Below are 25,616 nucleotides of genomic sequence, written 5' to 3'. Positions count from 1 at the left end.
CATCTCAGCCTCTGAAGTTGTGTGAATGGAGTCATGTGATTTTCTTTCATGTTTCCCTATGTCTAATTTGATCGTGCACTATGTACCTGAGAGTAATCAACAGCAATGTCAGTGACTTGTTTTCGTCTCCTTTGGTGCCTAAGCAGTTGGCTTTCAAAGGAGCTTGAGCAGGAATGTACTGATGATATCATCCAGGAAGTTTCTCCACATTACACCAGATTTGAAAATATTTGTAATTGATTATATTTTTACTTACAGAAAGGTAATACAGGAAAAGGAAATCAATATTTATGTGAAGGGGCTTGAGAGTAGCCTATGAAAAGATTGATGAGCATTTATCCATTGCATAAAATGTCACAGTCACAGAGTCAAATAAGTTTTACTCAATTTAGTAGAGTTACCCTCAACAACAGAGAATTCATTCTCTCTCTCTCTCTCTCTCTCTCTCTATCTCTCTCTATGCATACACATATTTGAATTAGGCAAATGATCTCACTTACATACTTGGTAAATACCACAACCCAAAGGAACTTTTCCTCCTGAAAGGCAGTAGAAAAAAAAAATCATACCTGCATTTAAGACCATGAAAGATGGCTTAGTAGCACAGAAATTTGGAAAATATGCTCTCCAGAGGGGTCCCTATTACAGAGTAATCAAGCAACTTTTTCGATAAAAGTGTGCATCTTTCTGAAGGAAAAGACTAGTCATATGTATAGTCTATATACTATTGTCACTGTGATACTTAACAGAAATGTGAATATTCCTTTATTACTTCACTGTTGGTTTTTTTGTTTGTTTGTTTGTTGTTTCTGTTGTTGTTTTGTTTTTTTTTTTGTCTGCATTCTAGGTAATGTTTATGTAACTGTGTGTAGTTTCTTTTCCTTTTTTTTTTATTTTGACATAATTTCAATTATTTTCTTTATGAAAGAAAACAAAAATCTATGAAGAAAGTACAGGGACTGATGCAACAACAGGTTGAATAACATTCTCTGAAGCCAGTCTATCTGAGAGAAAGCATCACCCAGGTGAGCACATTTGAACAGAAGGTTATATTTTGTGTGGACTCAAGGGTCTAAAGACTTGGTGTGTTTGTGACATGACATGCTTTTGTTCCATGACTACCAACACCTGTGATGCACTCTTCTTAAACCAAAACATTCCTCTTTTATGTAGAAAAATGTTTGATATGTAGCACTATGTTTTGACCCAGGCACACTCCCATCATTCAGCAACCAAAACACTGGTGTGCGATTAACACTGTTTTGGCTGAAACTGGGATGTTTAAATAAATAGCATTTTTTAAAATGCCATGAAAATCTGTGGCACAGAAAGCAAGAACAGCTGGAAGGAAGCCAGGCTCTTTACCAGGCAGAAAGATGGCTGTAAGGCAGAGAACAACACATCAGTTGGTGAATAACCCTGACCAAGCAGAAATAGCTTTTAGTGAAGATGACAGAGATTACGTTAAGAAATCATAGCACGGAGCTTCTGCTGGGGGAGACGTGCAGCGGCCACTTTACTTTCCTTCCTTGCCCTATTCCTTGGGAGGTGCCTTCTGAGAACAGAGATCCCGAGCCCCTAGCAGCAGTCTCCAGATGGCCCCTCCTACGGGCACAGAGCATAGGATGGCTGCTAGGCTTGAAGTGGCCAAGTAGAAATGTAACGATCTGGAGGGCAGAAGACTTGCAGAAAAACCCAGCGGAGCGTGGAACAGCCACCCATAGTATCATAAGAAAAGACAGCCAGTAGTGTCCGGTTCAGAGCGGTGTATGAAGAGCCTGTAAAGTGCATAGAAAATTACGCAGTGAGGGAAAGTGCAGCACATTTATTACGAACTCGTGATCCACCGTCACCTTAATGTTTCTGTGCCCATTACCACCCGAGCAGCCTATGCTGTACTTGGTAAACACACTTGCGCAAGGGGTGGAATGGCAAGAAAACACCACCCCGCCCACAGGGCACCGGGAACCGCTTTCCGCGCGGACCCAAACGAGATGCGCGCAACCTCCGAGGCGGTTCAAAAAACGCGCGCTCCGCTCCGATTGGCCGCCACAAGAGAGGGGCGGGACTTTGACCCTTGCGAGTCGCGCGGTGCGGGCGCGCCGCCTGCCCCGCTGCTTCCAAGCGTGGGGCAGCGGCAGGGGAGGCGGGGGGCAGATACCGGCTGTACTTCATCAGAATCTTTACTTTTATTGATTTTCAGTAAAAAGTAACTGTAGCTTCCAAGCAGAATAGACTTATGTTATCAATAATGAGAAGCTGGCACTTGGTGATTGCTATAAATACGATTCTAGTTAGAGTCAGTTTCCAAAGAAACAGCAAAGCTGGTATTTACACTGACGTGTTCCTGCTCTTTTTAGGAAAGTGTAGGTGGCTCTGAAAAGAGCCTTTGGGTTGTTTACTTTCACAGCTTCACTTGGCCTTAGCCTTGTGGCTGTCGGTCTTCTTGGGCAGCAGCACGGCCTGGATGTTGGGCAGCACCCCACCCTGCGCGATGGTGACCTTGCCCAGCAGCTTGTTGAGCTCCTCGTCGTTGCGGATGGCCAGCTGCAGGTGGCGGGGGATGATGCGCGTCTTCTTGTTGTCGCGGGCCGCGTTGCCCGCCAGCTCCAGGATCTCGGCCGTCAGGTACTCCAGCACGGCCGCCAGGTACACCGGGGCGCCGGCGCCCACCCGCTCCGCGTAGTTGCCCTTGCGCAGCAGCCGGTGCACGCGGCCCACGGGGAACTGCAGCCCGGCTCGTGATGAACGCGACTTGGCCTTGGCGCGCGCCTTCCCGCCCTGCTTCCCGCGGCCCGACATATCGCAGTCTGCAAGTCAGCCAAAAAATAATCGACAACGCAAACTAGACGCCAGGAGAGTCGGAAGAATTCAGGAGTAGCTGAGTACCGTCCTTTTATCCCTTCCTGCTGGGGTCGTGCGGCACTTTTGATTGGAGGAGACGGCGATTGTGGAGTTAGCCAATGGGAACAGCGATAGAAAACCGACCAATTGAACACCGCGAGTGATTTTGACGTCACGGTCCAAAGATGTCCAATGGGAAGGAACGACCTCGAATCCCCTAATTTGCATACCGCCTCTATAAGTAGGGGCTGCGGCGCCATTGTACCTGCGTCAATCCTGCGGTAGAGGCAGTGGCGGGCGTGTGCGATGCCGGAACCAGCGAAGTCGGCTCCTGCCCCTAAGAAGGGCTCTAAGAAGGCGGTTACTAAGACCCAAAAGAAGGGTGATAAGAAGCGTAGAAAGACAAGAAAAGAGAGCTACTCGATCTACGTGTACAAGGTGCTGAAGCAGGTGCACCCCGACACGGGCATCTCGTCCAAGGCCATGGGCATCATGAACTCGTTCGTCAACGACATCTTCGAGCGCATCGCCGGCGAGGCGTCGCGCCTGGCGCACTACAACAAGCGCTCGACCATCACGTCGCGGGAGATCCAGACGGCCGTGCGGCTGCTGCTGCCCGGCGAGCTGGCCAAGCACGCGGTCTCCGAGGGCACCAAGGCGGTCACCAAGTACACCAGCTCCAAGTAGAGTGGTGCGGATTACTCGATTTTAACCCAAAGGCTCTTTTCAGAGCCACCCATGCTTTCAGTAAAAGAGTGGTTCACAGATACGTGGTGGTGAGTGGTGCTGCTATTTCATATTGTCTTTGGTTGTCAGAGTGGGCTGATCTGATTAATGATGGGGAAAAAAAAATGCTTACTGCTTATGGTTCACATGTTAAAATCTGAATGTGGTGGTTTTTTTACATGACATAAAGGGACCGCGTAAGAGAAATATGTAGATTTTATGATATTCAAATCAATTTATTCGCCTAATAAGCATTCCTCTGACAATCATTTCAATTCCAAATTTTAAGCAGGTAGAGGCACATACATGTGGATGTTGTCTTTCTGCTTTGAAATAAAGCAGCCTTTGTTACAACTACAGTCCTATGCTGCATTCACATCATTCCTATTGACGTCCCCACTAAGCACTGTCACCTTTTCCCAGGGACCTGGTCGTGGGTAACAGTAGTTGTGTGACCCAAAGAGTCTCCATGGAGACAGCGCTGTGTTCATGACTTCTGCTAGACAATGATGCTCCATGTTTATCATCTCTTATGTAGGGCTGTGCAAATGGTACTGGGTATTACTTAAACGAGTCGGAGTTTTGTAATGATGTGGCGTAGTTTGCTTTCCTCTCTAAATAATATAACAGAAGATTGGCTGGATACAGAGGGGTTCATTAATCTAGTGCACACAAATATATACATGTATTATATACTATATACATGTATTTAAGAGAAAAAGTGAGAGAAAAAGAGAGCGGCTTATGAAATGCGGGTGATAAGGAGAAGGCTGGTTTCGGAGAGAGCCTTTCACGCAGGCGCTCGCATCCTGGCTGCGGGACAGATGGCCGTGTTCCGATATGCTGACGGAAGGCTGCGATCGCGCCGCTCCCCGAGAGCTTCGCCGCAGGGGGGGAAGGGCACAAACCGAGGGCGGCGCTGCCTGCGGAGGGGCGGGGACAGCGGAGCGGGAAAGTGCCGTTACCTGCGGAGCAGCGCGGGCTTTTCAAATCCTGCCTCTGCCCAATGGGGTGGCAGTCTCCACTCCAGCCAATCAGAGCGCGCCCTTGTCTATAAATACGGGGTCTCGCAGCCGCTTCTGCAGAGTTTCCTTTCTCACTGCCGAGGGGCTGTTTGGGGAAGATGGCGCGCACGAAGCAGACGGCGCGTAAGTCGACGGGCGGCAAGGCGCCCCGCAAGCAGCTGGCCACCAAGGCGGCCCGCAAGAGCGCGCCGGCCACGGGCGGCGTGAAGAAGCCGCACCGCTACCGGCCCGGCACGGTGGCGCTGCGCGAGATCCGCCGCTACCAGAAGTCCACGGAGCTGCTGATCCGCAAGCTGCCCTTCCAGCGCCTGGTGCGCGAGATCGCGCAGGACTTCAAGACCGACCTGCGCTTCCAGAGCTCGGCCGTCATGGCGCTGCAGGAGGCGAGCGAGGCTTACCTGGTGGGGCTCTTCGAGGACACCAACCTGTGCGCCATCCACGCCAAGCGCGTCACCATCATGCCCAAGGACATCCAGCTCGCCCGGCGCATCCGCGGGGAGCGCGCCTGAGCTCGTGGAAGAGAATCTGACTATCGAAAACCCAAAGGCTCTTTTAAGAGCCGCCACAGGGCCAGTAAAAAGAGCTGTAAACTCTTAAATCTTTTGAGGGTTTACTGCTGCACGTGTTGCGGGTAGCCTTTTGTTGACCAGTTTCTAAGGTAAGTGCCAAGGGAAGTATTGCCGTGTTTTTAAGAGGTTGAGAGGGAAGTTTGTGCCGATTAAATGCTGCTTTGTCAGTGACGGTGTGAAGGTCCATTGGTAAGAAAAGCTCAGTTTTATGGATCTAATGAATAGACTTGCTTTCCTGGTACCATTGGAAAAGGTTTAGAGAACTTTGATAAGCTAAAAGCAAAATGCCTCGCTTCTAAAAGCCGGTATTCCTTAACGTAATGGTCGCTTAAAACGGTCACGTATGTTTAAATGCAATTCTGTATTCACTGTTTCCTTCCTCGATTGCAGTATGTTGCAAGTCAAGTATGTAGTTCATTGCCTACGTTATTCTGTAACTTTTATTTCCTTGTGCTCAAAGCGTTAAGAGTTTATTAATCCTACAGTTAAAAACAGTGCCTTTAATTGTGAAGTAGCACAAAGTCCAGTTTTCGTAGCTGCCCATTCCTGCATGGGTGCTTTGCCACACATAGGCTGACCATTCTTGTAAGCAAGTCCCTCTCGTCAGTCTCTGGCCCTACTGAAGTGCTTTTTACGTTTGAATCCAACACAACAATTCCTGGCAGAGCATGGTACTCAATGACTCCCGTACACCTACATGTGTAATGAGGTTTCTGCCTGACTGCCACTCTGCCATGCAGCTCCTTCACATCCTACCCAAAAGTCGTATACCTGTTATAAAAAACACAATTTCCCAACCCATTTCTAATTTCCTGTTGCATCCTGTGTTTCTTGCTTAACACAGCACAGCCCTCCTTATGTCCATGTAATGCTGGGAGATCCCTGCTCTGCCTGATCGAATTGGTTCTGCAGTGCTGCATGGAAGTAGGTGAGATGCAGTTCTCACTTCTGTGAACGAACACAGACGAGGAGGATTGCTTGGAGGGAATAGATATTTTTTCAAAGCTTCATGCAATAAGTCATGGGTTTTGTGGTGTGGTTTTTTGTTTGTTTGTTTGTTTGTTTGTTTGTTTTTCCCTTCTGTGTAATTGCTGATACATTTTGTTTCAGGAAATATTCCTTCCTCTGTTTCAGGAACTTTGGGCTCTGCAGCAAAATCTGACCAATCACATTCCTCGGTGCTCCATTTTCTTTCCTGTTTTTTTCCTTCCTTTCAGCCATTTTCTGTTTTACTCAGCGCAGTAACCTGGGGGTGGGGGTGGGGTGGGATTGTGGGGTAGATCTCAGAGTAACACTTTGGAAAACTTGATCAGATAATGAGCAGTTTCATTATCCCCCCCCATATTCATTGACATAAGATCTGTGCTTTCTGAACAGATTTATATATGGTTTTTTTTTTTTTCGTGGATAATTCCTATCATGCTTGTAGAAGTGAACTGTAGCAAAACGCAATGAATTTCCTGTTTCTCTCTGTTATACAAAGGGATCCATTAGTTACCAAAATCTCTATCAGAATGTATTTACAGTAAATTCCATGGTAAGACTGAAGCATGGCAAGCAGAGTGCATTTCTAATGTGTAATGGACACTGAGTATGTTATACAGGCTGCATAAACAGTTACATTTTAGTAAGAGTTTGGGCAAAAATGATAAAAATGATGCTTTTTTTTTTTTTTTTTTTTTTTTCTTCTCCCTTCTTTTGTGTGTTTGAGGAGAAGGGAAGCTGGGTTTTATTGACTGGGATTACTTTGAGTCTGATTCTGAGAGTTACATTTCTAAATAATAATAAAAAATACTTAACACTTGAGCAGTTGACAAGGAAGTAGACATGCAAGGGTTTTGCAGGAAGAGTAAAATCATATGATCCCTGGATTTGCAATTCCTGGGCCTGAAAAAAATCTGGTATTTAACACAGAAAGGCATTGATGACAATAATAATCTGTCAGAGATTCTGTCTCCAGAAAATCAAACTGGCAGTCAGGAAAAATTTACTGCATGGAATTTGAAGTCTGTAACAACTGCAGTGGTGATACCAGGAAGCACAGCAGGCTGACTGCAAATCTCCAGTGAGCTTTGCTCTTTCCTCCTTACATAAGTGATGAATCCTATCAGCTTGTGTGTGATGCTGATTTAGTAAGCTGTAAAAGAGCAGTAACAGATCAGACAAAGTTAGGATAAAAATACATCTGCTCAGTGCAATACTTGGCTGAGAGAAATCCTGGCTGTTTTGCCACTCTCTGTGAGTGGTCCAGAGCCCTGCTGATATGATGAATTAAATCACTGCTGGGATAAATCAGTCCAATGGGCAGCATCACCACTGAGGCCTTCCTGGTGAATTTTTTCCACTTTTATTAGAAATGTATAAGCTCAGATTATATAGATATATAGATATATAGATATGTATTTATTTATATATAGATATTCGAATCAGCCATACTTCAGGTGTTTATTAATTTAGAAAAAGCTCTAAACAAAAGCTTTTTCTGTATGAAAAGAGTGGTGGGTTTTGTTTTTGTGTTTTTTCTTTTTTTAACTGAGCATTGTAATGTAAAATTAGTGCAAAGGGTGGTATTGTTTCTCTCCAAAGAATCAGAAGTAACTTCAGCTGAGTGGAAGCATCTTGTAGATTGTAGATGTAACAAATATTGAAGAGGTGCAATATAGGCTGGTTTGTTTAGCTATGTACTGTGCTAAGTCTGTGCTGAAAGTGCTGATGCACACGTGCAGATGAAATACAGACAAAATATCCAACAAGTTGTTAAGTTTACCATATATCCTGCTCTCAGCTTTCTTTACGCTTTATCCCAACTCAATGTTATGCATCTTTGAGGGTTCCAACATCTTTGCATACCTGCCCCATGTCATGAATGTTTGAGAAAGTTATGAGCATCTTGTTCTCTCCGCATTTTTGCATGTTATCCTGAGCACAGCACACATCCAACAAAGCTGTACAAAATGCTGTTCTGCAGTAGCATCATCCTACGAGGCATCTAAGGAGGAAATTGTTTCAGCAGACATCAGAGATAACTTTCAATAAATGTTGAGCTTTAAATAAAAACTGCAGGACTAAGATATATTCCCATAGATTAGCATCTATCCATGCATTAGTATAGCATGGATACAACCTTTTTTTTTTTTTTTTTTTTTTTTTTTTTTTCTTCTTTCCACTAATTAACATATGATGTCTTTTGAAATTGAATGTCATTTTTCTTTGTTGTGCCAGTTTTGATCTTCCCATCAGTTCTGAGCAGGGCTACACAATATAATTTTTGTTTTGTTCATAAGGAAAACAACAGTTCCAGAAAACAAACTATGCTCATTTACATGAACTTGTTCCTTTCCAGTCCCTGCAGAGATGGTTTTAAAAGTTTGCGAGGGGTAATGACACAGGTGCCAAAGGAAATGAGTGGAACATCAGTGTTTTTCTCCCTGAGACTACTGTGATAATCTCAGTGCAAGACAAGACAGAACAGAAGCCTCACCAGACAAAACAACTCTGCATCCAACGCTAGAACTGTGGTTGTTCAGTCTGGAGAAGAGAATGCTCAGGGGAAACATTATTCCTCTCTACAACAATCCAAAAGGAGGCTGTGGTGGGGAGGGTTCAGCCTCTTCTCCCAGGTGACAGTGAAAGGCCCAGAGGGAATGACTTTAAGGTGCTCCAGGGGAGGTTCAGATTGGATATTAGGAACAGTTTCTTCTCAAAAAGAGTGGTGCTGCAGTGGCACAGGCTGTTCAAGGAGGTGGTGGAGTCACTGTCCCTGGAGGTGTTACAGAATCCTGTGAATGTGGCACATGGTTGGTGGGGATGGGCTGATGATTGGACCAGATGACCCCAGGGCTCTTTTCAAATCTAATGATTCTATAAATCTGGACAATTTATTCTTTGCCCAAATAGAAAGTTGTGCTGTTAATAAACTTCATGAAGTTGGACAGCCCTGGGAATTGCACTAAGACCACAGAAGAGACATTTGAGAATACACTGTATTTGGAAGACTAGAGTACTTCCAGTTGCTGCTACTTCGTATCCATCTGCTCCCCCCTCTCCTTCTTCCCTCCCTTCCTCCCTCCCTTCCTTCTTTTTTGTTCTTTTAAACCACATCTTAAATAACATGTAATAGTTACCATTTACCAGATACTTAATTGAAATTACAGTTTAAACTTTCCTGCAACTCCCAGTACTGCCCTGGTATGTCTGCAAAACTCCACTCCCCTGCTGCAGCTCAGATCCCACCTCTGTCCCCTGCAGGGGTACAGCAGAGCTCACACAGCTCCCTGAGATCCTCCCAGGAGCTCCTCCCGGTGTTTTGCTGCTGTGGAGAAGGTGATTTCTTATCTTCTCTCTTTTCTGAGGCACATTTCCATCACTGCTGCATGAATGTATCACTGTTACAAATGGCTTCATATACCTTGTTCCACTCTCTTGGCAATGTGGGAGCATTGTCATGCAGAAAAGCTGTATATGTTTCTTTACAAACTCTGTGGAAGTTATATTTTTTGAACAATTGGACTGAAAAAAAATTATATATATTTATGTATATATATATATATATATTCAACTACAGCCAAAATTCTCCCCTCAAATCCCATTATTGTGGTTCTACAGTGAGATAAATATTTTCTGTGTTGGGCAGTAAGTTCATTAGTTTCTGTAAGTCATCTTTACCCATCAAAGTCAGTAAAATTAAAATAATATAATACACTTCTGTATTTTATTGCTAAGTGCATGCACACGCACACACACACAAAAGCAGAAAAAAAAAAACACAAAAACATTACTGTATTAATCAGCGTATATTTAGTGAGGAGATAAAGGATGTATGTGGTAATGTTCTGAAAACTCTCTGCCTCCCCTCACATGTTAAGGAGCAGAGCGGCACGGGGCTCTCGTGTCTTCAGCAGGAACAGCCCTGAGAGAAACGGCTCCTCTCACACTGCGATCCCTTCTATCTGGGAGGGGGGTTCTGGAGGCTCTGTGCTTTACTCGCTGCGGCCACGTACAGGTAAAAGTATGACAGGTATATAAATGCGTGTTATATGCTGGAAAAAATACCCATCGCGTTCTAACCCACACAAAGGAAATTCATAGAACATTTGAAGAAGAAAATAACGTTTTTATGCGTGGCTAAGGATTTCTGTCCCTTGGTCTCTTAAGAAATACATAGGATTCACTGACAGGAAGAAGCCGAAGGGCGAATAGGAATGAGCTGGCACAGATTAATGAATCTGAGAGATAATTCTTTCCAGAAAAGCATTAACACGCGTTCTTAAAGCATAACGTGAGGCAGCCAAAGCAGAACAGAAGCCGGAAAGGACGATCAGGGGCGGGGCGGCAGCGTGGAGTCTGATCCCCGATTGGCCAAATTTTGCCGCAGACCCTGGGGCAGCAAAGGCGGGGAACGGGATGGGGACGGGAGCGCCGGACCCCGAAGCGCGACTCCCGCAACAGCCCCCCGTGGAGCCCAGGATCCATCATAGAATCATCACCCTCACGGGGGGGGGGGGGGAGGAAACGGGAAAGGAAGGAACTGGGTGGCAGCTCAAGCCCAGCTGATCCTGGCCGGCGACAAGCACAGCCGGAGGCACGAACTGGGTGAAGCACCTTGGAAAAATAGAACCCTGCCGCCTCGCTGCCACCCGTCCGCGGGAAGCGCTCGCTGGGGCGCGCGGGTGGAAAGGGCGGAGATTGCGGCTGAGCCCCGCCTCCCTTCGCCCGCTCACTGCAGTTCTCAACCAGGTCGGCTCCCGCGCCATATAGCGCCACTCGGCGGAGTCCACGGCGCGCAGTGTGGTCTGCGGCGGGAGTGGTAGTATGTCTGGCAGAGGCAAGGGCGGGAAGGGGCTCGGCAAGGGGGGCGCCAAGCGCCACCGCAAGGTGCTGCGCGACAACATCCAGGGCATCACCAAGCCGGCCATCCGCCGCCTGGCGCGGCGCGGCGGCGTCAAGCGCATCTCGGGGCTCATCTACGAGGAGACGCGCGGCGTGCTCAAGGTCTTCCTGGAGAACGTCATCCGCGACGCCGTCACCTACACCGAGCACGCCAAGAGGAAGACGGTCACGGCCATGGACGTGGTCTACGCGCTCAAGCGCCAGGGACGCACCCTCTACGGCTTCGGCGGCTAAACACCCGTTGCAAACCTAACACTGTTAAAACACCAAGGCTCTTTTCAGAGCCACCCACACATTCACAACGAGAGCTGTTTATTACTCAAGCATCATTAGTGAAAAAAAAAAAAAGATCTTGCTAATTTGTTCTGTGTAATACAGCTCTTGTCCACAAGAGGGGGAAAAAAAAAAGCCTGCAATTGCAGCTCTTTATAAGAAAACTTGGGGGCTCTGAAAAGAGCCGTTTGGGTTATAGTTTAACACCTTATTTGGAGCTGGTGTACTTGGTGACCGCCTTGGTGCCCTCGGAGACCGCGTGCTTGGCCAGCTCGCCGGGCAGCAGCAGCCGCACGGCCGTCTGGATCTCCCGCGACGTGATGGTCGAGCGCTTGTTGTAGTGCGCCAGGCGCGACGCCTCGCCGGCGATGCGCTCGAAGATGTCGTTGACGAACGAGTTCATGATGCTCATGGCTTTAGACGAGATGCCCGTGTCCGGGTGCACCTGCTTCAGCACCTTGTACACGTAGATCGAGTAGCTCTCTTTCCTCGCTCTCTTTCTTTTCTTGTCACCCTTTTTCTGGGTCTTAGTGACAGCCTTCTTCGAGCCTTTCTTGGGTGCTGGAGCGGATTTTGCTGGCTCAGGCATCCTTAAAAGTTTTTTTTCAAGCTCTTCACTGCAACTCAGCAACAGTGAAAATGGCGCCTGCCCCTCTATTTATAAGGGTGTTATGCAAATGAGAGGATTGTAATCGTTCCATTCCTATTGGAGTAAAAATTATGAACGTAATTACAGACACTTCCGCTTGTTGTCGTCACGGTTTTCACAACATATACACAACCATGCTCGATAGACAGGGCTAAGTCTATGTTGCTTTAACGAGCAAAAATATTTATTCAGGCTCATGGAATACTTGCTTAATTCTGAAATTATTTGAAATATCAGGATTAGGTAAAAAATGTTTAATTGTTTATGAAATACATTTGCAACTTCTAACATCTCTTGTATCTTCTTGGCTATTTTTTCTGTACCACTTTATGATATACTTATGATACAATTGGGATTTCTCGGGGTATTTTAACAGCACCATATTCACTAAAATTAACATCAGCAATAAACAGCTCTCGTTGTGAATGTGTGGGTGGCTCTGAAAAGAGCCTTTGGGGTGTTTTAACAGTGTTAGGTTTGCAACGGGTGTTTAGCCGCCGAAGCCGTAGAGGGTGCGTCCCTGGCGCTTGAGCGCGTAGACCACGTCCATGGCCGTGACCGTCTTCCTCTTGGCGTGCTCGGTGTAGGTGACGGCGTCGCGGATGACGTTCTCCAGGAAGACCTTGAGCACGCCGCGCGTCTCCTCGTAGATGAGCCCCGAGATGCGCTTGACGCCGCCGCGCCGCGCCAGGCGGCGGATGGCCGGCTTGGTGATGCCCTGGATGTTGTCGCGCAGCACCTTACGGTGGCGCTTGGCGCCCCCCTTGCCGAGCCCCTTCCCGCCCTTGCCTCTGCCAGACATACTACCACTCCCGCCGCAGACCACACTGCGCGCCGTGGACTCCGCCGAGTGGCGCTATATGGCGCGGGAGCCGACCTGGTTGAGAACTGCGGTGAGCGGGCGAAGGGAGGCGGGGCTCAGCCGCAATCTCCGCCCTTTCCACCCGCGCGCCCCAGCGAGCGCTTCCCGCGGACGGGCGGCCTCTGCCCGGCGCTGCCCCGGGGCTTTGCTTGCAGCCGGCGTTAGCCGGGGCCGCACGCTTCCCTTGCGGGGGTCGAGCTGCCTTCTTTTTCTCTCCTTCCCTGTTTCCTCCTCGCTCGCTGTGAAGGCGATGTCTCCGGGTCACCTCCGCCTGCTGTCGCGTTGGCCGCTGTCCCACGTTTCACAGTTCGGCACCGCCGTCCCCGTCCCGTCCCCCCCTTTGCTGCCCCGGGGTCTGCGGCAAAATTCGGCCAATCCGAGGTCGCGCTCTGCGTTGCCGCCCCGCCCCACCGACCGTTCCGTCTTCCGCTCGTCGTGAGCGATCCCAGCGACGACTTCCCGACCACGCTCTTTGTTTGCTCTGTCCGTGGCGGTTTCGCGTTTCTTTTGTCTTCTCCTCGGGTGCTCAGCACTCCGTGGAGGCCTGGAGGACCTGCCCCGAGTACTATGCGTCTCATATTCACGCAGAACTGCGGGAAGGAGCACGGAATGAGGCCCTGAGGGATCCGGAGCCGTCCCTGAGGTTTTAGTTGAGAAATACAGCGAGCCTGGGCCTCGCAGGGCCAACCTTGGCATGCAGCAGGGACCCCCGCAGTTGAGCACCCGTGGGCGGGGCGGATCGCACGTCCCCGGGCTACTGGCAGCCACCGCACACGTCTTGTCCGGTCACACGGGTGGAAGGAGGGGGAGTCATTGAAGATCTTTGCTGCTCGCATGTGACCAGAGACGAGCAAAAGAAGTCGTGGCACACATTTCCAGAAAATGTCCATATGACGCAGTATAAAAGGAACGGTAACCAAATGTTTTTCCTTGAGCTGATCAGAAGGTTTGCTCTTCAGCATTTCTGCTAATGAACTCGGCATACATGTTCATCTTACTATGCATTGGACAACATTCACCAGGAAGTGAATTAGTAGAGGAACATTTGGGAGCCTATTGTGGGAATTAAATGTTGTTTCTGCATTACAATTTTTATTTCATGATCTCCGCTATCATAGTTCTTTTTGGGAGTCCTTGTACTTAACCTGGGGAAGATCTCTGATAAGTTTACATCACTTACACTCTAGACGAACCTTCCCAGGAACGCACACTCCGTATATAGGTGTATACACGTATATTTTGTCATACACACTGCAAGAATATCTTGCACGAGATCAAACCAGAGAACAAGTCATGGCACGCCCGAGGAAGCGCCTGAAGAGACATCGGAAGGCCTGGCATCATCGCCCCAGTGCTCTTTGTTTTAACGATGACTTTAAAGAAAATCACCATATCAATAGGACAAGGAGAGCACCGAGACATGTTGGAAACAACAGGCTGGCTACTGACTGACACCAGATAACAAATAAATTAACAAGTAAATAGCAAATGTAAACCTTCTGATAAGATTGTGAACCTGGAGTACCCAGCCATTGGGGAAACGGGAGGGGGGAGGCAAGGGGGAGAAAACAGGGTATAAAGGCTGTCATTATGTGTCTATAGGCGCGCTGCTGCTTGCGGGACGCCCGCCATTGCAATCGCGAATAAAATCTGCTTTTATCAGAGATACCGTCCTGACAAAAATTACTTGGTTATTTCCAACGCTATGATTTGAAATGTGGTTGCAAATATTATTTTACACAGTCAAAAACAATGGCTATGACACTTAACATTTGTACTCTTAGCATATGGCACATGTCAAACATTTCAGTCTTTTAAAATGATCAAGTTCTTTTTAAGTTTGTATAGATGTCAGTGTAATTTAATGTCTGAACTGGATTTACAGCATATGGGCCACATCTCCAGTACATCTGTTGGCAGAATCTATTCTCTAAATTCAGCAGGTAATGTGATAGAGGTTTTCACATTGCAAGTTGAGGGTATCCAAAGTTGTGCAAGTCTTTTTTATGTTTTATTGCTGTTACAGCAATTTGAATTCCATTTTAACTCAGAATGTTTGTAAATAAATCAGGTGAATCTTTGTGACTGAGCAGAACAGACTCCAGATGCTCACACAGCACCCACAGTGCCTGCGTGGCTACAGTCTGCTCAGTTCTTTGTACCTGAAGCTCCACGTCTAGACTTGTTCCTTAAAGCAGTGGAATCAGCAGTTAAAGCTACTGTCTGAACACACAAGGAATCCCAAAGGAACATCAGGAAACATTTTTTTTCAAAACCAGTTCTTCACAGTTCTTACACAGTGCAGACTGAGTGTCCCCATGTACCTTTTTCCTCTAGCAGTAGTGGAACAACTTGAAAAAGAAAAAATGATTGCAAAAATCATCTTCCAAAGCACATTTGAGATACCTTCATGTCAGGAGCCCCTGGCAGTGGCCACAGATGGGTGTTTTTACTGCAGCCTGAGGGTGGCGTTATGTAGATCAATGTTCAGGATCTCACCCTTGGATTACATTAACAGCATTTTGCTCATGAGTTTTGACCCAGTGTTTGGAGTAAAATGAAGGAAATATTTGCACAACTGCCCTGTTAAAAAAAAAATAAAATTCTCCAACATTTCAACTGTGCTTTACTGAAGACAGAGGCCCTATTTCCTTGTTAAAATATAAAATGAAAAATGGAATCATTTATTGCATTGTAGAATTATAAAGGTTGGAAAAGATCCTCAGTATCATCAGTTGAACCATCCAGCTACCACCAGTATCTCCCCATGAAACCAGCTGTTGCGTTGGGCAACACTTCAGCATGTCTGCACAAGAAATTGCACCAGCAGTTGAGAAATAAAATCAGTGCATCAGTGTATTATGCACAAACTTTGATTACTACTTTCTTGAGCTTACCTGACAATTTACATATGATTGTATCTATTACAATAGGAACCTGCAAACTGAAAACATGCAAGATTTATTTTTCAGAGTGCTTTACTCCATGTGTAGAAAATCAAGGTGAAAAATGATTTTTAAAACATCATTTGTTTTTAAACATTGCCATTCTAAGACTTGATACATACAGAGATAGTAGCAAGTTACCCTGAAATGTAACTCTGACTTAAAATGCTCAGAGGAGAATTTTGTTGTCTTTGTACATCCCAAGTTCTTGAGAATTTGAAGGTGCACCGGGACCCAGAGCTGCAGCTAACAGGGGCACCACAGGGTAAGGATTTCCTCTTTACTACAGTTTATTTTTTATGCAAACAAGAGAAAATAATTGTTTTAACTTTGCTACATCTGAAAACTGCTGCTCTTTAATCATTGGAGGCTTGGCAGCACTCGGGTCACTCAGCCAACTTACCCCAGAACTGCCTGACCTACAGGATGTGGAGGTCTGACCCCCAGTGTGGTAGCAGTGTGAGACTCACAACATTACAGCCCCTGGTAGCTAGGAATGAAAACAAAGAACGCTAGGAAGCAGGAAAAAAGCATCCCAGAAGGTGAAGCTCCAGTTGCAGAAGTGAGCAATGCACTGAGTGAAATCCACTGTGCTTGGAATGAAACTATGCAGATGAGACTGTGAGTTTTGCAAGGTGTGCTGGGCTTACCCCCACGCTCAGAGCAGCAGAGACCTCCCTGGTGGTGCCAGCTGGTTGCCACAGGCAGGACGTGCTGCATTCCCACAGCTGGATGCAGCGACCTGGGCTTTCTGTGACATTCCAGTTCTTTGTTGCAGGTATTGCAATCCATCAGAGATGCACAGATATCTGCCCTGGAGACTCAGCATAAGAAAGATGTGCTTGGGAAAACAACCACCTTTGCAATTCTTCAAGAGGAAAAATAAGCGCCTGGAGATATTTAGCAGCAGCTAATTAGGATGAATAATATAACTTCTTAAAAATGTATCAACTTTACTTTTATCCACTTACAAACAGAACCACAAGGCACAGGTGAGGTCACCAGATGGGGCCAGCCTACTGCACCATCCAGCTCTTCCATTATGCCCAGAAAAACAATCCCCAACCACTCACTTCAACTACAGAAGAGCCCTACCTAGAGAGCTTCTCTGTTACAGCAGGGGTGTGCTATAGGTGCTGTTTTCTTCTTTCAAAGCAGCCCTCTTCCTTGGAGGAAGTGCTGTGCACATGGGAGCTGCGGCCTTGTTTGCAGTCATGAACAGCTCCAGGGAACACCCCAGCAGGAGGAGTCAGACAGCCTCTCAAATAACACACATCAGCAAATCAGGGGTGCTTCAGCACAGTGCTTTTGGGTGATACTTGTATCTGCAAATTCCTATCGTACTGCCTAAGGCTAACTGACCTAACAGGAGCAACTATGCAGTGAGACCATTTAAAATACCAGCAGATTTGAAAATCCTGTTTTAAATAGAAACCTGCCAGAGCTGCACAGTTTTCCTGAAAGGAAAAATGCTACAGTTGATGCATCTACTGAGCATATCAGAGTAGTTCAGGATTCAGACCAAATTAAGTTATTCTCCCTACAGCGTTTCCCAATTTCTTTCTAAATGAGTTCAGCTACAGGACAACTTTCAGTATTAAGATCAAGGCCTACACAGCAACTTCGGAGCATTCATCAATTTATTTTCTTACTTCAGTTACACATCTCATAGCTAATACCCATTATCTCATCATAAAGCTATGCTACACAGTATAACAAAAACCGTTAATGTTGAGCAGATGAAACATTAATAAACAAATATTCTACTGTTTCATTATAAGTCAAACACTAGAAGTCAACGTAATTAGTTTTTCTTCAGCAAAAACAGGTTATAAAAAAAAATAACTGAAAACATAAGCCAGAAATTTTACTCAATGCATTAAAAACAAAGGCAGTACAGATGAAACACTTAACATGAAAATACTTCCTTAAAGGAGCAACTCAACTCTTTTCTGAGAAAGTGGGTGGCTCTGAAAAGAGCCTTTGGGTTATATTATGTTTTCAAAAACCTAACCGGCTTTACTGGCTGAGATTATTTGCTTTTAGCCTTATGACTCTCAGTCTTCTTGGGCAGCAGCACGGCCTGGATGTTGGGCAGCACCCCACCCTGCGCGATGGTGACCTTGCCCAGCAGCTTGTTGAGCTCCTCGTCGTTGCGGATGGCCAGCTGCAGGTGGCGGGGGATGATGCGCGTCTTCTTGTTGTCGCGGGCCGCGTTGCCCGCCAGCTCCAGGATCTCGGCCGTCAGGTACTCCAGCACGGCCGCCATGTAGACAGGAGCTCCGGCACCCACCCGCTCCGCGTAGTTACCTTTCCGCAGCAGCCGGTGCACGCGGCCCACGGGGAACTGCAGCCCGGCTCGTGATGAACGCGACTTGGCCTTGGCTCTAACCTTCCCGCCCTGCTTCCCGCGGCCCGACATGGTACTGCTGCCAACGAGAGCTTACAGAACAAACCAAGCCAGAAACAATACAGAGGAAATCATACTGACGCAGGCGCTCGTCCCCTTTTATCCCTTCCCAGGGCGGGAGTAGCGGCCGCTGATTGGCTGGAATCAACAATTGTGAAAACAACCAATGAAACACCGGATCTTATTGCAACCAATCAGAAACAAAGAAACAACCCTACATAAAGGACCAATCGCATTGCACGAATTGGAGCCTCGGTATTTGCATAACAGCCCTATAAATAGTGGCGCCGCAGCCATTTTAGATGCAGTTCGTTTTTGCGGTGGTTGGGCAGTTGTGCGTTTGAAATGCCTGAGCCGGCCAAGTCCGCGCCCGCCCCCAAGAAGGGCTCCAAGAAGGCGGTCACCAAGACCCAGAAGAAGGGCGACAAGAAGCGCAAGAAGAGCCGCAAGGAGAGCTACTCGATCTACGTGTACAAGGTGCTGAAGCAGGTGCACCCCGACACGGGCATCTCGTCCAAGGCCATGGGCATCATGAACTCATTCGTCAACGACATCTTCGAGCGCATCGCCGGCGAGGCGTCGCGCCTGGCGCACTACAACAAGCGCTCGACCATCACGTCGCGGGAGATCCAGACGGCCGTGCGGCTGCTGCTGCCCGGCGAGCTGGCCAAGCACGCGGTCTCCGAGGGCACCAAGGCGGTCACCAAGTACACCAGCTCCAAGTAGAGCGGTCCTGATCCTCACTCTGAACCCAAAGGCTCTTTTCAGAGCCACCCACTCATTCAGTGAAAGAGCTTTAATACAACGTGTTTTTGTGTCTTGTGTGTTTGGAAGGTTAAATAAGATGTGATTATTTTACCTGGAGAATTCCTACTTGATTCTAGGTTATTTAGGGCGAACAATAAAGATCTATCTCCAGATTCACTGGTCAATGCTTTGTGGTGTTAAACAATTTCAGGTATGATTAATTTGTTTTGTAAGCATTGTGTGTCTTATCCAATAAACACAAGTAGTGTGTTTTAACTTTGATTTTAATAGTTGTAGTGCACTAATACATCACTCAAAGAATATCACCTATCTTTCAATAGCTCCGCTAACATTCATTAGAGGAGAAAATAAACAAGTAATATTTTTTTTGCGTAATCGGTCTTACCGTGTCTCTGAGCTGAAATTTTGGCTTTGAGAGGAGAACGATTACCCCTGCAGATCTGAGAACAACGATACGAGCGACGGCGCGCTGTAACAGACGCTTTCGGAGCGGAGCTGTCCGGCGGCAGCGCTCCGAGCCGATTTCGCAGCGCGGGCTTTTTGAATCTTTCCAGTCGTCCAATAAGCGGCCGCGGTTTCTCCCATCACCCAATCAGAACGGGCTTCAGGCAGAGCCGGGCCTCCCAGGCAGCCCCGCGCCTCTCTGCGTCCGTCCGGCAGCGGCCCCGGTGAGCTCCGTGAGCGCCGCGCCCAGCGGTGGGAGAGGGAGGGAGGTGGCGGGCAGCGCGCCTATCCCTGCCCTCTCCCTGCGGCTCTAGCAGCAGTTTTGTGAAGCTGTGCAGGAACTAAAAAAGTCCCCCGCTGAGAGGAAAGGTCATTGCCAAGGACGCGGAGGAGCCGTGCCGGAGAGTTGGCAGCGCCTGTCCCTAAGAGGCGTGGCGGTAGCGCGCAGACTGTTAGGACCGCATTGTCTGAGTTAAAGCACCGAGAGAGACCTGCATGCCCCAGAGCGATACCCACCCCAGCAATCCCTTTAACACACGCACCTCTGTCCTGCGTTGCTCAAAGGCAGCCCGAAGAGAGGTTGCTTTTTTTTTTTTTTTTTTCCCCTCCTCTCCTCTCTTTCTCCCCCCTCTCTCCAGGGAGCGCAAACTTTATTTTTTCCAGCCCTATGCTAACCACGTTCCGCAGCTCAGAGTCCTGCTATTTCTGCAGGCGAGCATCCCATCTGATCGCGAGTAAAAAATGGCGAATCGAGAGCTTCGCTGCAGGCATGGAGGTCACTGTCCGAGTGTCTCAGCTCTTTTTCGGACAGTGGTGGGTGGCTCTTAAAAGAGCCGTTGGGTTTAAGTATTTCCACATCAATACTTCACTTCTTGGCCGCCGCCTTCTTTCCCTTGGCTGCCTTCGGTTTGGCCGCCTTGGATTTGGCAGCTTTGGGCTTCACCGCCTTTGCCTTGGCCGGGCTTTTGGCAGTCGCCGCCTTTTTGGGCTTGGCAGCCTTGGTCACCTTCTTCGGGCTCTTGGCCGCCTTCTTGGTGGCTGCGGCCGCCGGCTTCTTGGCTTTCTTGGGGCTCTTCTTCGCCGCCGCCGCCGCCTTCTTGGGCTTTTTGGCTGCGCTGGCAGGCTTCTTCGCCGCCGGTTTCTTGGGCTTGGCCGCGGGCGTTCTCTTCCTAGGAGCCTTCTCCTTCACCTCTCCCGGCTTCTTGCTGAGGCGGAACGAGCCAGAGGCGCCGGTGCCCTTGGTCTGCACCAGGGTGCCCTTGCTGACGAGACTCTTGAGCCCCAGCTTGATGCGGCTGTTGTTCTTCTCCACGTCGTAGCCGCCGGCGGCCAGCGCCTTCTTGAGCGCGGCGAGGGAGAGCCCCTTGCGCTCCTTGGAGGCGGACACGGCCTTGGTGATCAGCTCGGTGACGCTGGGGCCCGCGGGCTTGCGGGCTTTGGCGCCGCCCGCCGCCTTCTTCGGCTTCTTGGCGGCCGCCTTGGCGGCGGGGGCCGCGACAGCGGGAGCGGCGGCGGGAGCGGTCTCCGACATCGCGGCAGAGACTTCTTCCTAATCAAAAGAAAGTAATTGGGCTACAGTAACCCCGATGCCTGAATTTATAGCGAAGCGGTGATCTGTGATTGGTGCTTTACAGAGCCCGCCTAACTGTTAGCCAGGAAGAGCTTTCCGTCCTCCGAGTCTGTGTTTCTTCGGAGTTATAAATTCGTATTTTTTGAAAAATCCCGGCTGCGAAATCACCCCGCTTTCTTCGGGGGGTGAAGGGAAGACCTTGAAGCTTCGTTCTGGGGAGTTTGTCGCCGCGGGCATCCTGGACAAGAGCAAAAAGACGCGTTTAACGTGCCGTCCTGCATCCGGGAAGACCCTGGGGAAGGCGAACTTTTGTTTTTCCGTCTAAATTAAAATAAAAGCTTTCGTCAAAAAATCTCCCCCGTAGCGCAGATTTGTTCTTTAGGGGCTTTTCTGCGGAACAGGATGGATACCGAGGGGGCAGCTTCAATACTTTTGTCGCAAATTGAGTTCAAAGAGAAGGAAGTAACACAATTTCGTGTCTGAGCTTTGAATATGGATAGAGAATCGCCTCCCTGAACCGTATCTTTAACTATTAAGAATACGGTATTCTCACAAAATTCTGTGTTTTGAGAAAATAAGATACATCCAGTGGAACTGATGTGCTAGAACTTGTCACTGTTCCTCGTGTTTTGTTATGTTCTGAGAGGGAATGGTAGCATTTTGATTTATTTTTTTGTTTTATTTTTGGAAATCACTTCTGTATACAAAAAACAAAGCTGTTTTTGCCTCGTTAATAAAGTCGAAATAAGCTGCAAGCTCGATGTTTTGTCCTTTACAGTGCACTATATTGCTGTTCTTAAAACTTGCAAAAGTCAGAAGCAAGAAGTAAGGGGAAAAACGTCCAACACATTTATATACACGAAGATGTGTCACATTATCCTCAAACATCACTGGAACAAACTGAAGCCTCTCTTCTCCCCAAATAAATGTAATAATATGGAAATCGACCTCTGAGAACAGAACGACTCATACAACATTTATTTACATATATTTGGATATAGGCTTGTTTTCCCACCATAAGCTTTATAAAATCTGTGATTCTCAAGAGAAAAAAAGAAGACATCCGGACAAATCCTCATAATATAAATGCTCATATAGCGACATAATTTTCAGATAATCCTCATAAGTAAAAATCAGTTTTGATTTTCACTTAATTATTGTCTCACCCAGTGACAAATGAAAATAATTCTGTTTGCTCATTAGTTTAAATATTGAATAGGATTGATTGCAATATTTTGGAGCTGATCAGAATTCAGAAGCCTCAGCTGGTTTCTAATTAGAAAGCAGACTGAAATTTATTCCTTCACTGAAAAATAACAAATTAATCCCCAAATGATTGTTTTTGTCCCACTTTAGAAATAGCTACCATGTAAAACGTCAGTGGGCTGTTATATGAAACAACATCTCTTTTAGCACTGATGAATCTGAGATTCGTGAAGATAAATAATACTCTGCAGAAGGCCTTGTGTAGTTCCAGTGGACCAGTGCTGAAAATACCACTGAGTTATTTGCACCATTAAGTGGTTTTAGTTTAAAAGAAATATACCAAAATAGCAAGGAGTAGTGAGGTACAACAGAATAGCCAGAGTGTAAACAATGAACTGTCACTGCTTTCTCTTCTCATGTAATTCCATTTTTATTTTGTCATGTCTGTATGTATGCCAGCTGGCACATTGAAGGAGAGGAAAGTAAAGGCAGAGAGGAAGGGGAGATTCTGGCTGTTCAGTACCCCACTGCTGAAGCCAGGCTGGAAGGTGCCCTGAGCTGGGCTCTGAGATCTGCCACACTTTTCAGGTGGTGTCATTCCCAGGTAAACAGCCAGGGCAAATCCACAGTAGCCATAAAGCTCTGGGCAACTGCATGAGAGATGGGAATAAAATTCTGAGAGACAAAAAGTTAGTTGCTAGAAAAGGAGATGATGCTTATTTCCCAAAAAAGTTAGATGGAAATTTCTCTAAAACAGAATCAGTCTGCAAGTGATAGAGAGAACAGAGCTGGGAAGGGTTGTCAGGTGTGTGGGTCTGTTTGATGTAAGGCACTCTTCTGGGCTGCAAGTGCAGGCAGTGGTGGTGAGATCATCTGATCTGACGGATGTTGGCTTCTCCTCATTTACTTCTCAATGGGTTGATATACATCCAAATGTTTTTTAAACTTATCCCTCCATCAAGTGCTGACTGTTCTGAGTTGCACTTCTGAAATTCCTTGTTTTTCCCTGGCAGTCTGAGACACCTGAATACAGACCAGTTGGTTGCAGTTGCAGTTCGCATCCAATGCTGAGCTGTCAGCATCCCTCATCCTGCCTGTTCCTCAGGCATCAGATCTCCCCCAGTCTGCACAGAGCACACCTGGCCTCCTTTTTCTGATCACTGAGAAGTTTCCTGGTCTTGATTGCTATTTCTGAGAAGTTTTTAAAGAGTGGAGAGTGGGCCTTTGGAGTTATGAGGTGGTGTGAATAGAGCTTTTTCCTTGTCCTTTTTTCTTCTTTTTCTCTTCTTTTTATTCTTTCTCTTTTTCCCTTTTCTTTTTCTTTTTCCTTTTCTTTCTCCTTTCTCCTTTCTTCTTTCTCCTTTTTCTTCATTTCCTTTCTCCTTTCTCCTTTTTCCTTTCTTCTTTCCCTTTTCCCTCTTTCTCTTTCCCCTTTTCATTTTCATTTTTTCTTTTCCTGTTGATTTTTCCCTCCCTTAGGTGTGGAATTGAATTTCTCTAGTTAATTGGATAAAACTCTGAACAATTTTCAAGTTTGCTTTTCTGTAAATAGCTGTCAAGAGAAAAACTTGATAATTTTTCTTATTGAGACATAGGGGTCCACATGGAGGAAAAACGGATTAGACATCTGACGGATAGGGGCAGATTAAACACACAGAATACAGGAAAATAACATGAATAAGTTCAAGACTACACTCATTTATTTGTATTTACTCTTCTTAGCATGTTGAAGACCCAGAGAAATTGTTGATTTTTAATATAAGTATCCTATTCTTTTGACGAAGGATATTTTTGCATGCATTCAGGTATCTACTCTTAACACTAAGTATTAAAAATATATACATATAACAAGATCAAGAAACATCAGTCAAGTTTTTGCTGTGAGGCAAGTTTGTTGCCAACACTGATTCAACAATTGCAAAGTTTATATAGTAAGGAAGAATTAAGATGACAAAATGCCATTGGTAAAGAAGTCACATGTATTGCTTGACATATACACCTCAATAAAGCTGAGAAAAATATGTCACCAGATGTTCCAGTGTTAGGGCATCCCGTGTCCTAATAAATGTATCTATTTTGCCTTCTACTCTATTACCTGCAGCAACACAACAGTTTAGAAGGCTGAGAAAAGCATTTTTCTATTTGGTATAGCTAAGAAACCTAGTTCTAAAAACATGCCAAATAATTTGGCCCATACTGGAACAGCCTGTTGATGTCATTGAGATAGATGGAAGTACTTTGTTTTCTATCTCTAGGAAAATGAATGTAAGAAAGTTCTCTTACAGCTGCATTGTCAGACGGCCTCTGCTGCTGCTTTTTTTCAACACACGTACATTGCCACAATGTTGTTTCATCCTTGCATTCAGGAATGATTTTGGCCTCTGCTACATTCAAAGCAGGATAAAAGAAAACAAATGAAGAAAAAAAAAATTATCATTCTTGTCAGTCAAACACAATGGAGTGATAAATATATCTAGAAGTAAACGTACCCTTGAGGTACATCATATTACTGAGTTCTTAAGGGTTGAGATACAAAAGGGATGTTCCCACAACGCTCTTCCCATCATAGAAGGGTCTAGTAGTCTCCATGCTAGTTTTCCTATTTACTTAGGTTCAGCAAAGGAGGATTGCTGTGAGTGATGTGAAGACTTGAAAGTAACGACAGGGATTTGTCAGACTGCAGTGATTTTACGATCACAGAACAGTGGAATTTGGAAAGCATCTCTGCAGATCATTGAGTGCAGTGCCCAGCATCGAGGCATGGCCAGCTAGAGCAGGGAGACATTACAACCTCAGTGGGCAAACTGTTCTACTGTTTGACCACCTCTACAATAAAACTTAGACATATTGCTTAAGTTTTAGTAGAATTTCCTGTGTTTTGTTTGTGCCGATTTCTTCCTGTCCTGTCGCTGGGCAGTTCTCATCAGTGCTGAGTGGAGGGAAAAAATCACCTTCATCAGTACTGGTTTGGAATTCGTACTTATCCATGTTAATTTATGAATCCCATATACAGATTAATGATGAATTGCACTCCTGCCATTTTTATTTATTTATTTATTTATTAATTTATTGGTTTATTTTTACTTCTGGTCATTAATTACAATTAGCTTCAGAAAAAACGTTACCTCTCACACAGTTTTATTTTCAAGGCTTGTGAAGACCAGTTTGAATTGCCCTGTCTTGTCTTTGTGGTCATGGTGTCCATGAGTGTAGGACTCTAAAGGCTAGTTGGAGTCATGGCAAATCTTCTATTTCAAATAGGAATACAACCCTAAGCCCCTAAAACCAGAGTACATCAACAGGTTGGTGTACATTTCTTGTATAAGAAAGGCAATAATGCAGAAAAATGAAACAATGCAAAACAAAAAAATGGAGTGATTGAAGTGCCAAATCAGGATCTAGTGGATTCTTGCATGTAAGTAGCTAAAAGAAACAC

General features: G+C 46.3%; 9 protein-coding genes across 9 annotated transcripts; 4 read left to right on the top strand and 5 right to left on the bottom strand.

The window, feature by feature from the left end:
* Positions 1-2,412: 2,412 nt before the first annotated feature.
* Positions 2,413-2,802, bottom strand: LOC306949815 (histone H2A-IV; the record flags this gene model as incomplete). The annotated part of the gene is made up of 1 exon (XM_079539846.1): positions 2,413-2,802. One exon carries the CDS (start codon positions 2,800-2,802, stop codon positions 2,413-2,415), a length of 390 nt encoding a protein of 129 aa, XP_079395972.1.
* A 348-nt stretch (positions 2,803-3,150) lies between these two features.
* LOC306948618 (histone H2B 8) lies at positions 3,151-3,531 on the top strand (the record flags this gene model as incomplete). The annotated part of the gene is made up of 1 exon (XM_079538271.1): positions 3,151-3,531. The coding sequence occupies one exon, from the start codon at positions 3,151-3,153 to the stop codon at positions 3,529-3,531; it is 381 nt and encodes a 126-aa protein (XP_079394397.1).
* A 1,162-nt stretch (positions 3,532-4,693) lies between these two features.
* Positions 4,694-5,104, top strand: LOC306949229 (histone H3.2; the record flags this gene model as incomplete). Its single annotated transcript, XM_079539023.1, has 1 exon — positions 4,694-5,104. The coding sequence occupies one exon, from the start codon at positions 4,694-4,696 to the stop codon at positions 5,102-5,104; it is 411 nt and encodes a 136-aa protein (XP_079395149.1).
* Positions 5,105-10,975: 5,871 nt separating this feature from the next.
* On the top strand, positions 10,976-11,287 carry LOC306948034 (histone H4; the record flags this gene model as incomplete). Its single annotated transcript, XM_079537494.1, has 1 exon — positions 10,976-11,287. One exon carries the CDS (start codon positions 10,976-10,978, stop codon positions 11,285-11,287), a length of 312 nt encoding a protein of 103 aa, XP_079393620.1.
* A 247-nt stretch (positions 11,288-11,534) lies between these two features.
* Positions 11,535-11,997, bottom strand: LOC306958134 (histone H2B 7; the record flags this gene model as incomplete). The annotated part of the gene is made up of 1 exon (XM_079549558.1): positions 11,535-11,997. The coding sequence occupies exon 1, from the start codon at positions 11,913-11,915 to the stop codon at positions 11,535-11,537; it is 381 nt and encodes a 126-aa protein (XP_079405684.1). The 5' UTR covers positions 11,916-11,997.
* Positions 11,998-12,465: 468 nt separating this feature from the next.
* Positions 12,466-12,777, bottom strand: LOC306957804 (histone H4; the record flags this gene model as incomplete). The annotated part of the gene is made up of 1 exon (XM_079549118.1): positions 12,466-12,777. The coding sequence occupies one exon, from the start codon at positions 12,775-12,777 to the stop codon at positions 12,466-12,468; it is 312 nt and encodes a 103-aa protein (XP_079405244.1).
* Positions 12,778-17,814: 5,037 nt separating this feature from the next.
* On the bottom strand, positions 17,815-18,204 carry LOC306953619 (histone H2A.J; the record flags this gene model as incomplete). Its single annotated transcript, XM_079544581.1, has 1 exon — positions 17,815-18,204. The coding sequence occupies one exon, from the start codon at positions 18,202-18,204 to the stop codon at positions 17,815-17,817; it is 390 nt and encodes a 129-aa protein (XP_079400707.1).
* Positions 18,205-18,537: 333 nt separating this feature from the next.
* LOC306948629 (histone H2B 1/2/3/4/6) lies at positions 18,538-18,918 on the top strand (the record flags this gene model as incomplete). The annotated part of the gene is made up of 1 exon (XM_079538282.1): positions 18,538-18,918. One exon carries the CDS (start codon positions 18,538-18,540, stop codon positions 18,916-18,918), a length of 381 nt encoding a protein of 126 aa, XP_079394408.1.
* Positions 18,919-20,269: 1,351 nt separating this feature from the next.
* On the bottom strand, positions 20,270-20,935 carry LOC306957139 (histone H1.10-like; the record flags this gene model as incomplete). The annotated part of the gene is made up of 1 exon (XM_079548523.1): positions 20,270-20,935. The coding sequence occupies one exon, from the start codon at positions 20,933-20,935 to the stop codon at positions 20,270-20,272; it is 666 nt and encodes a 221-aa protein (XP_079404649.1).
* Between the last annotated feature and the right edge of the window lie 4,681 nt (positions 20,936-25,616).

This window comes from Tetrao urogallus, assembly GCF_951394365.1.
Source record: "Tetrao urogallus genome assembly, chromosome: 1".
NCBI lineage: Eukaryota > Metazoa > Chordata > Aves > Galliformes > Phasianidae > Tetrao > Tetrao urogallus.
The sequence above is the reverse complement of the archived record's forward strand: the minus strand, read 5'-3'. Positions and strand labels throughout refer to the sequence as shown.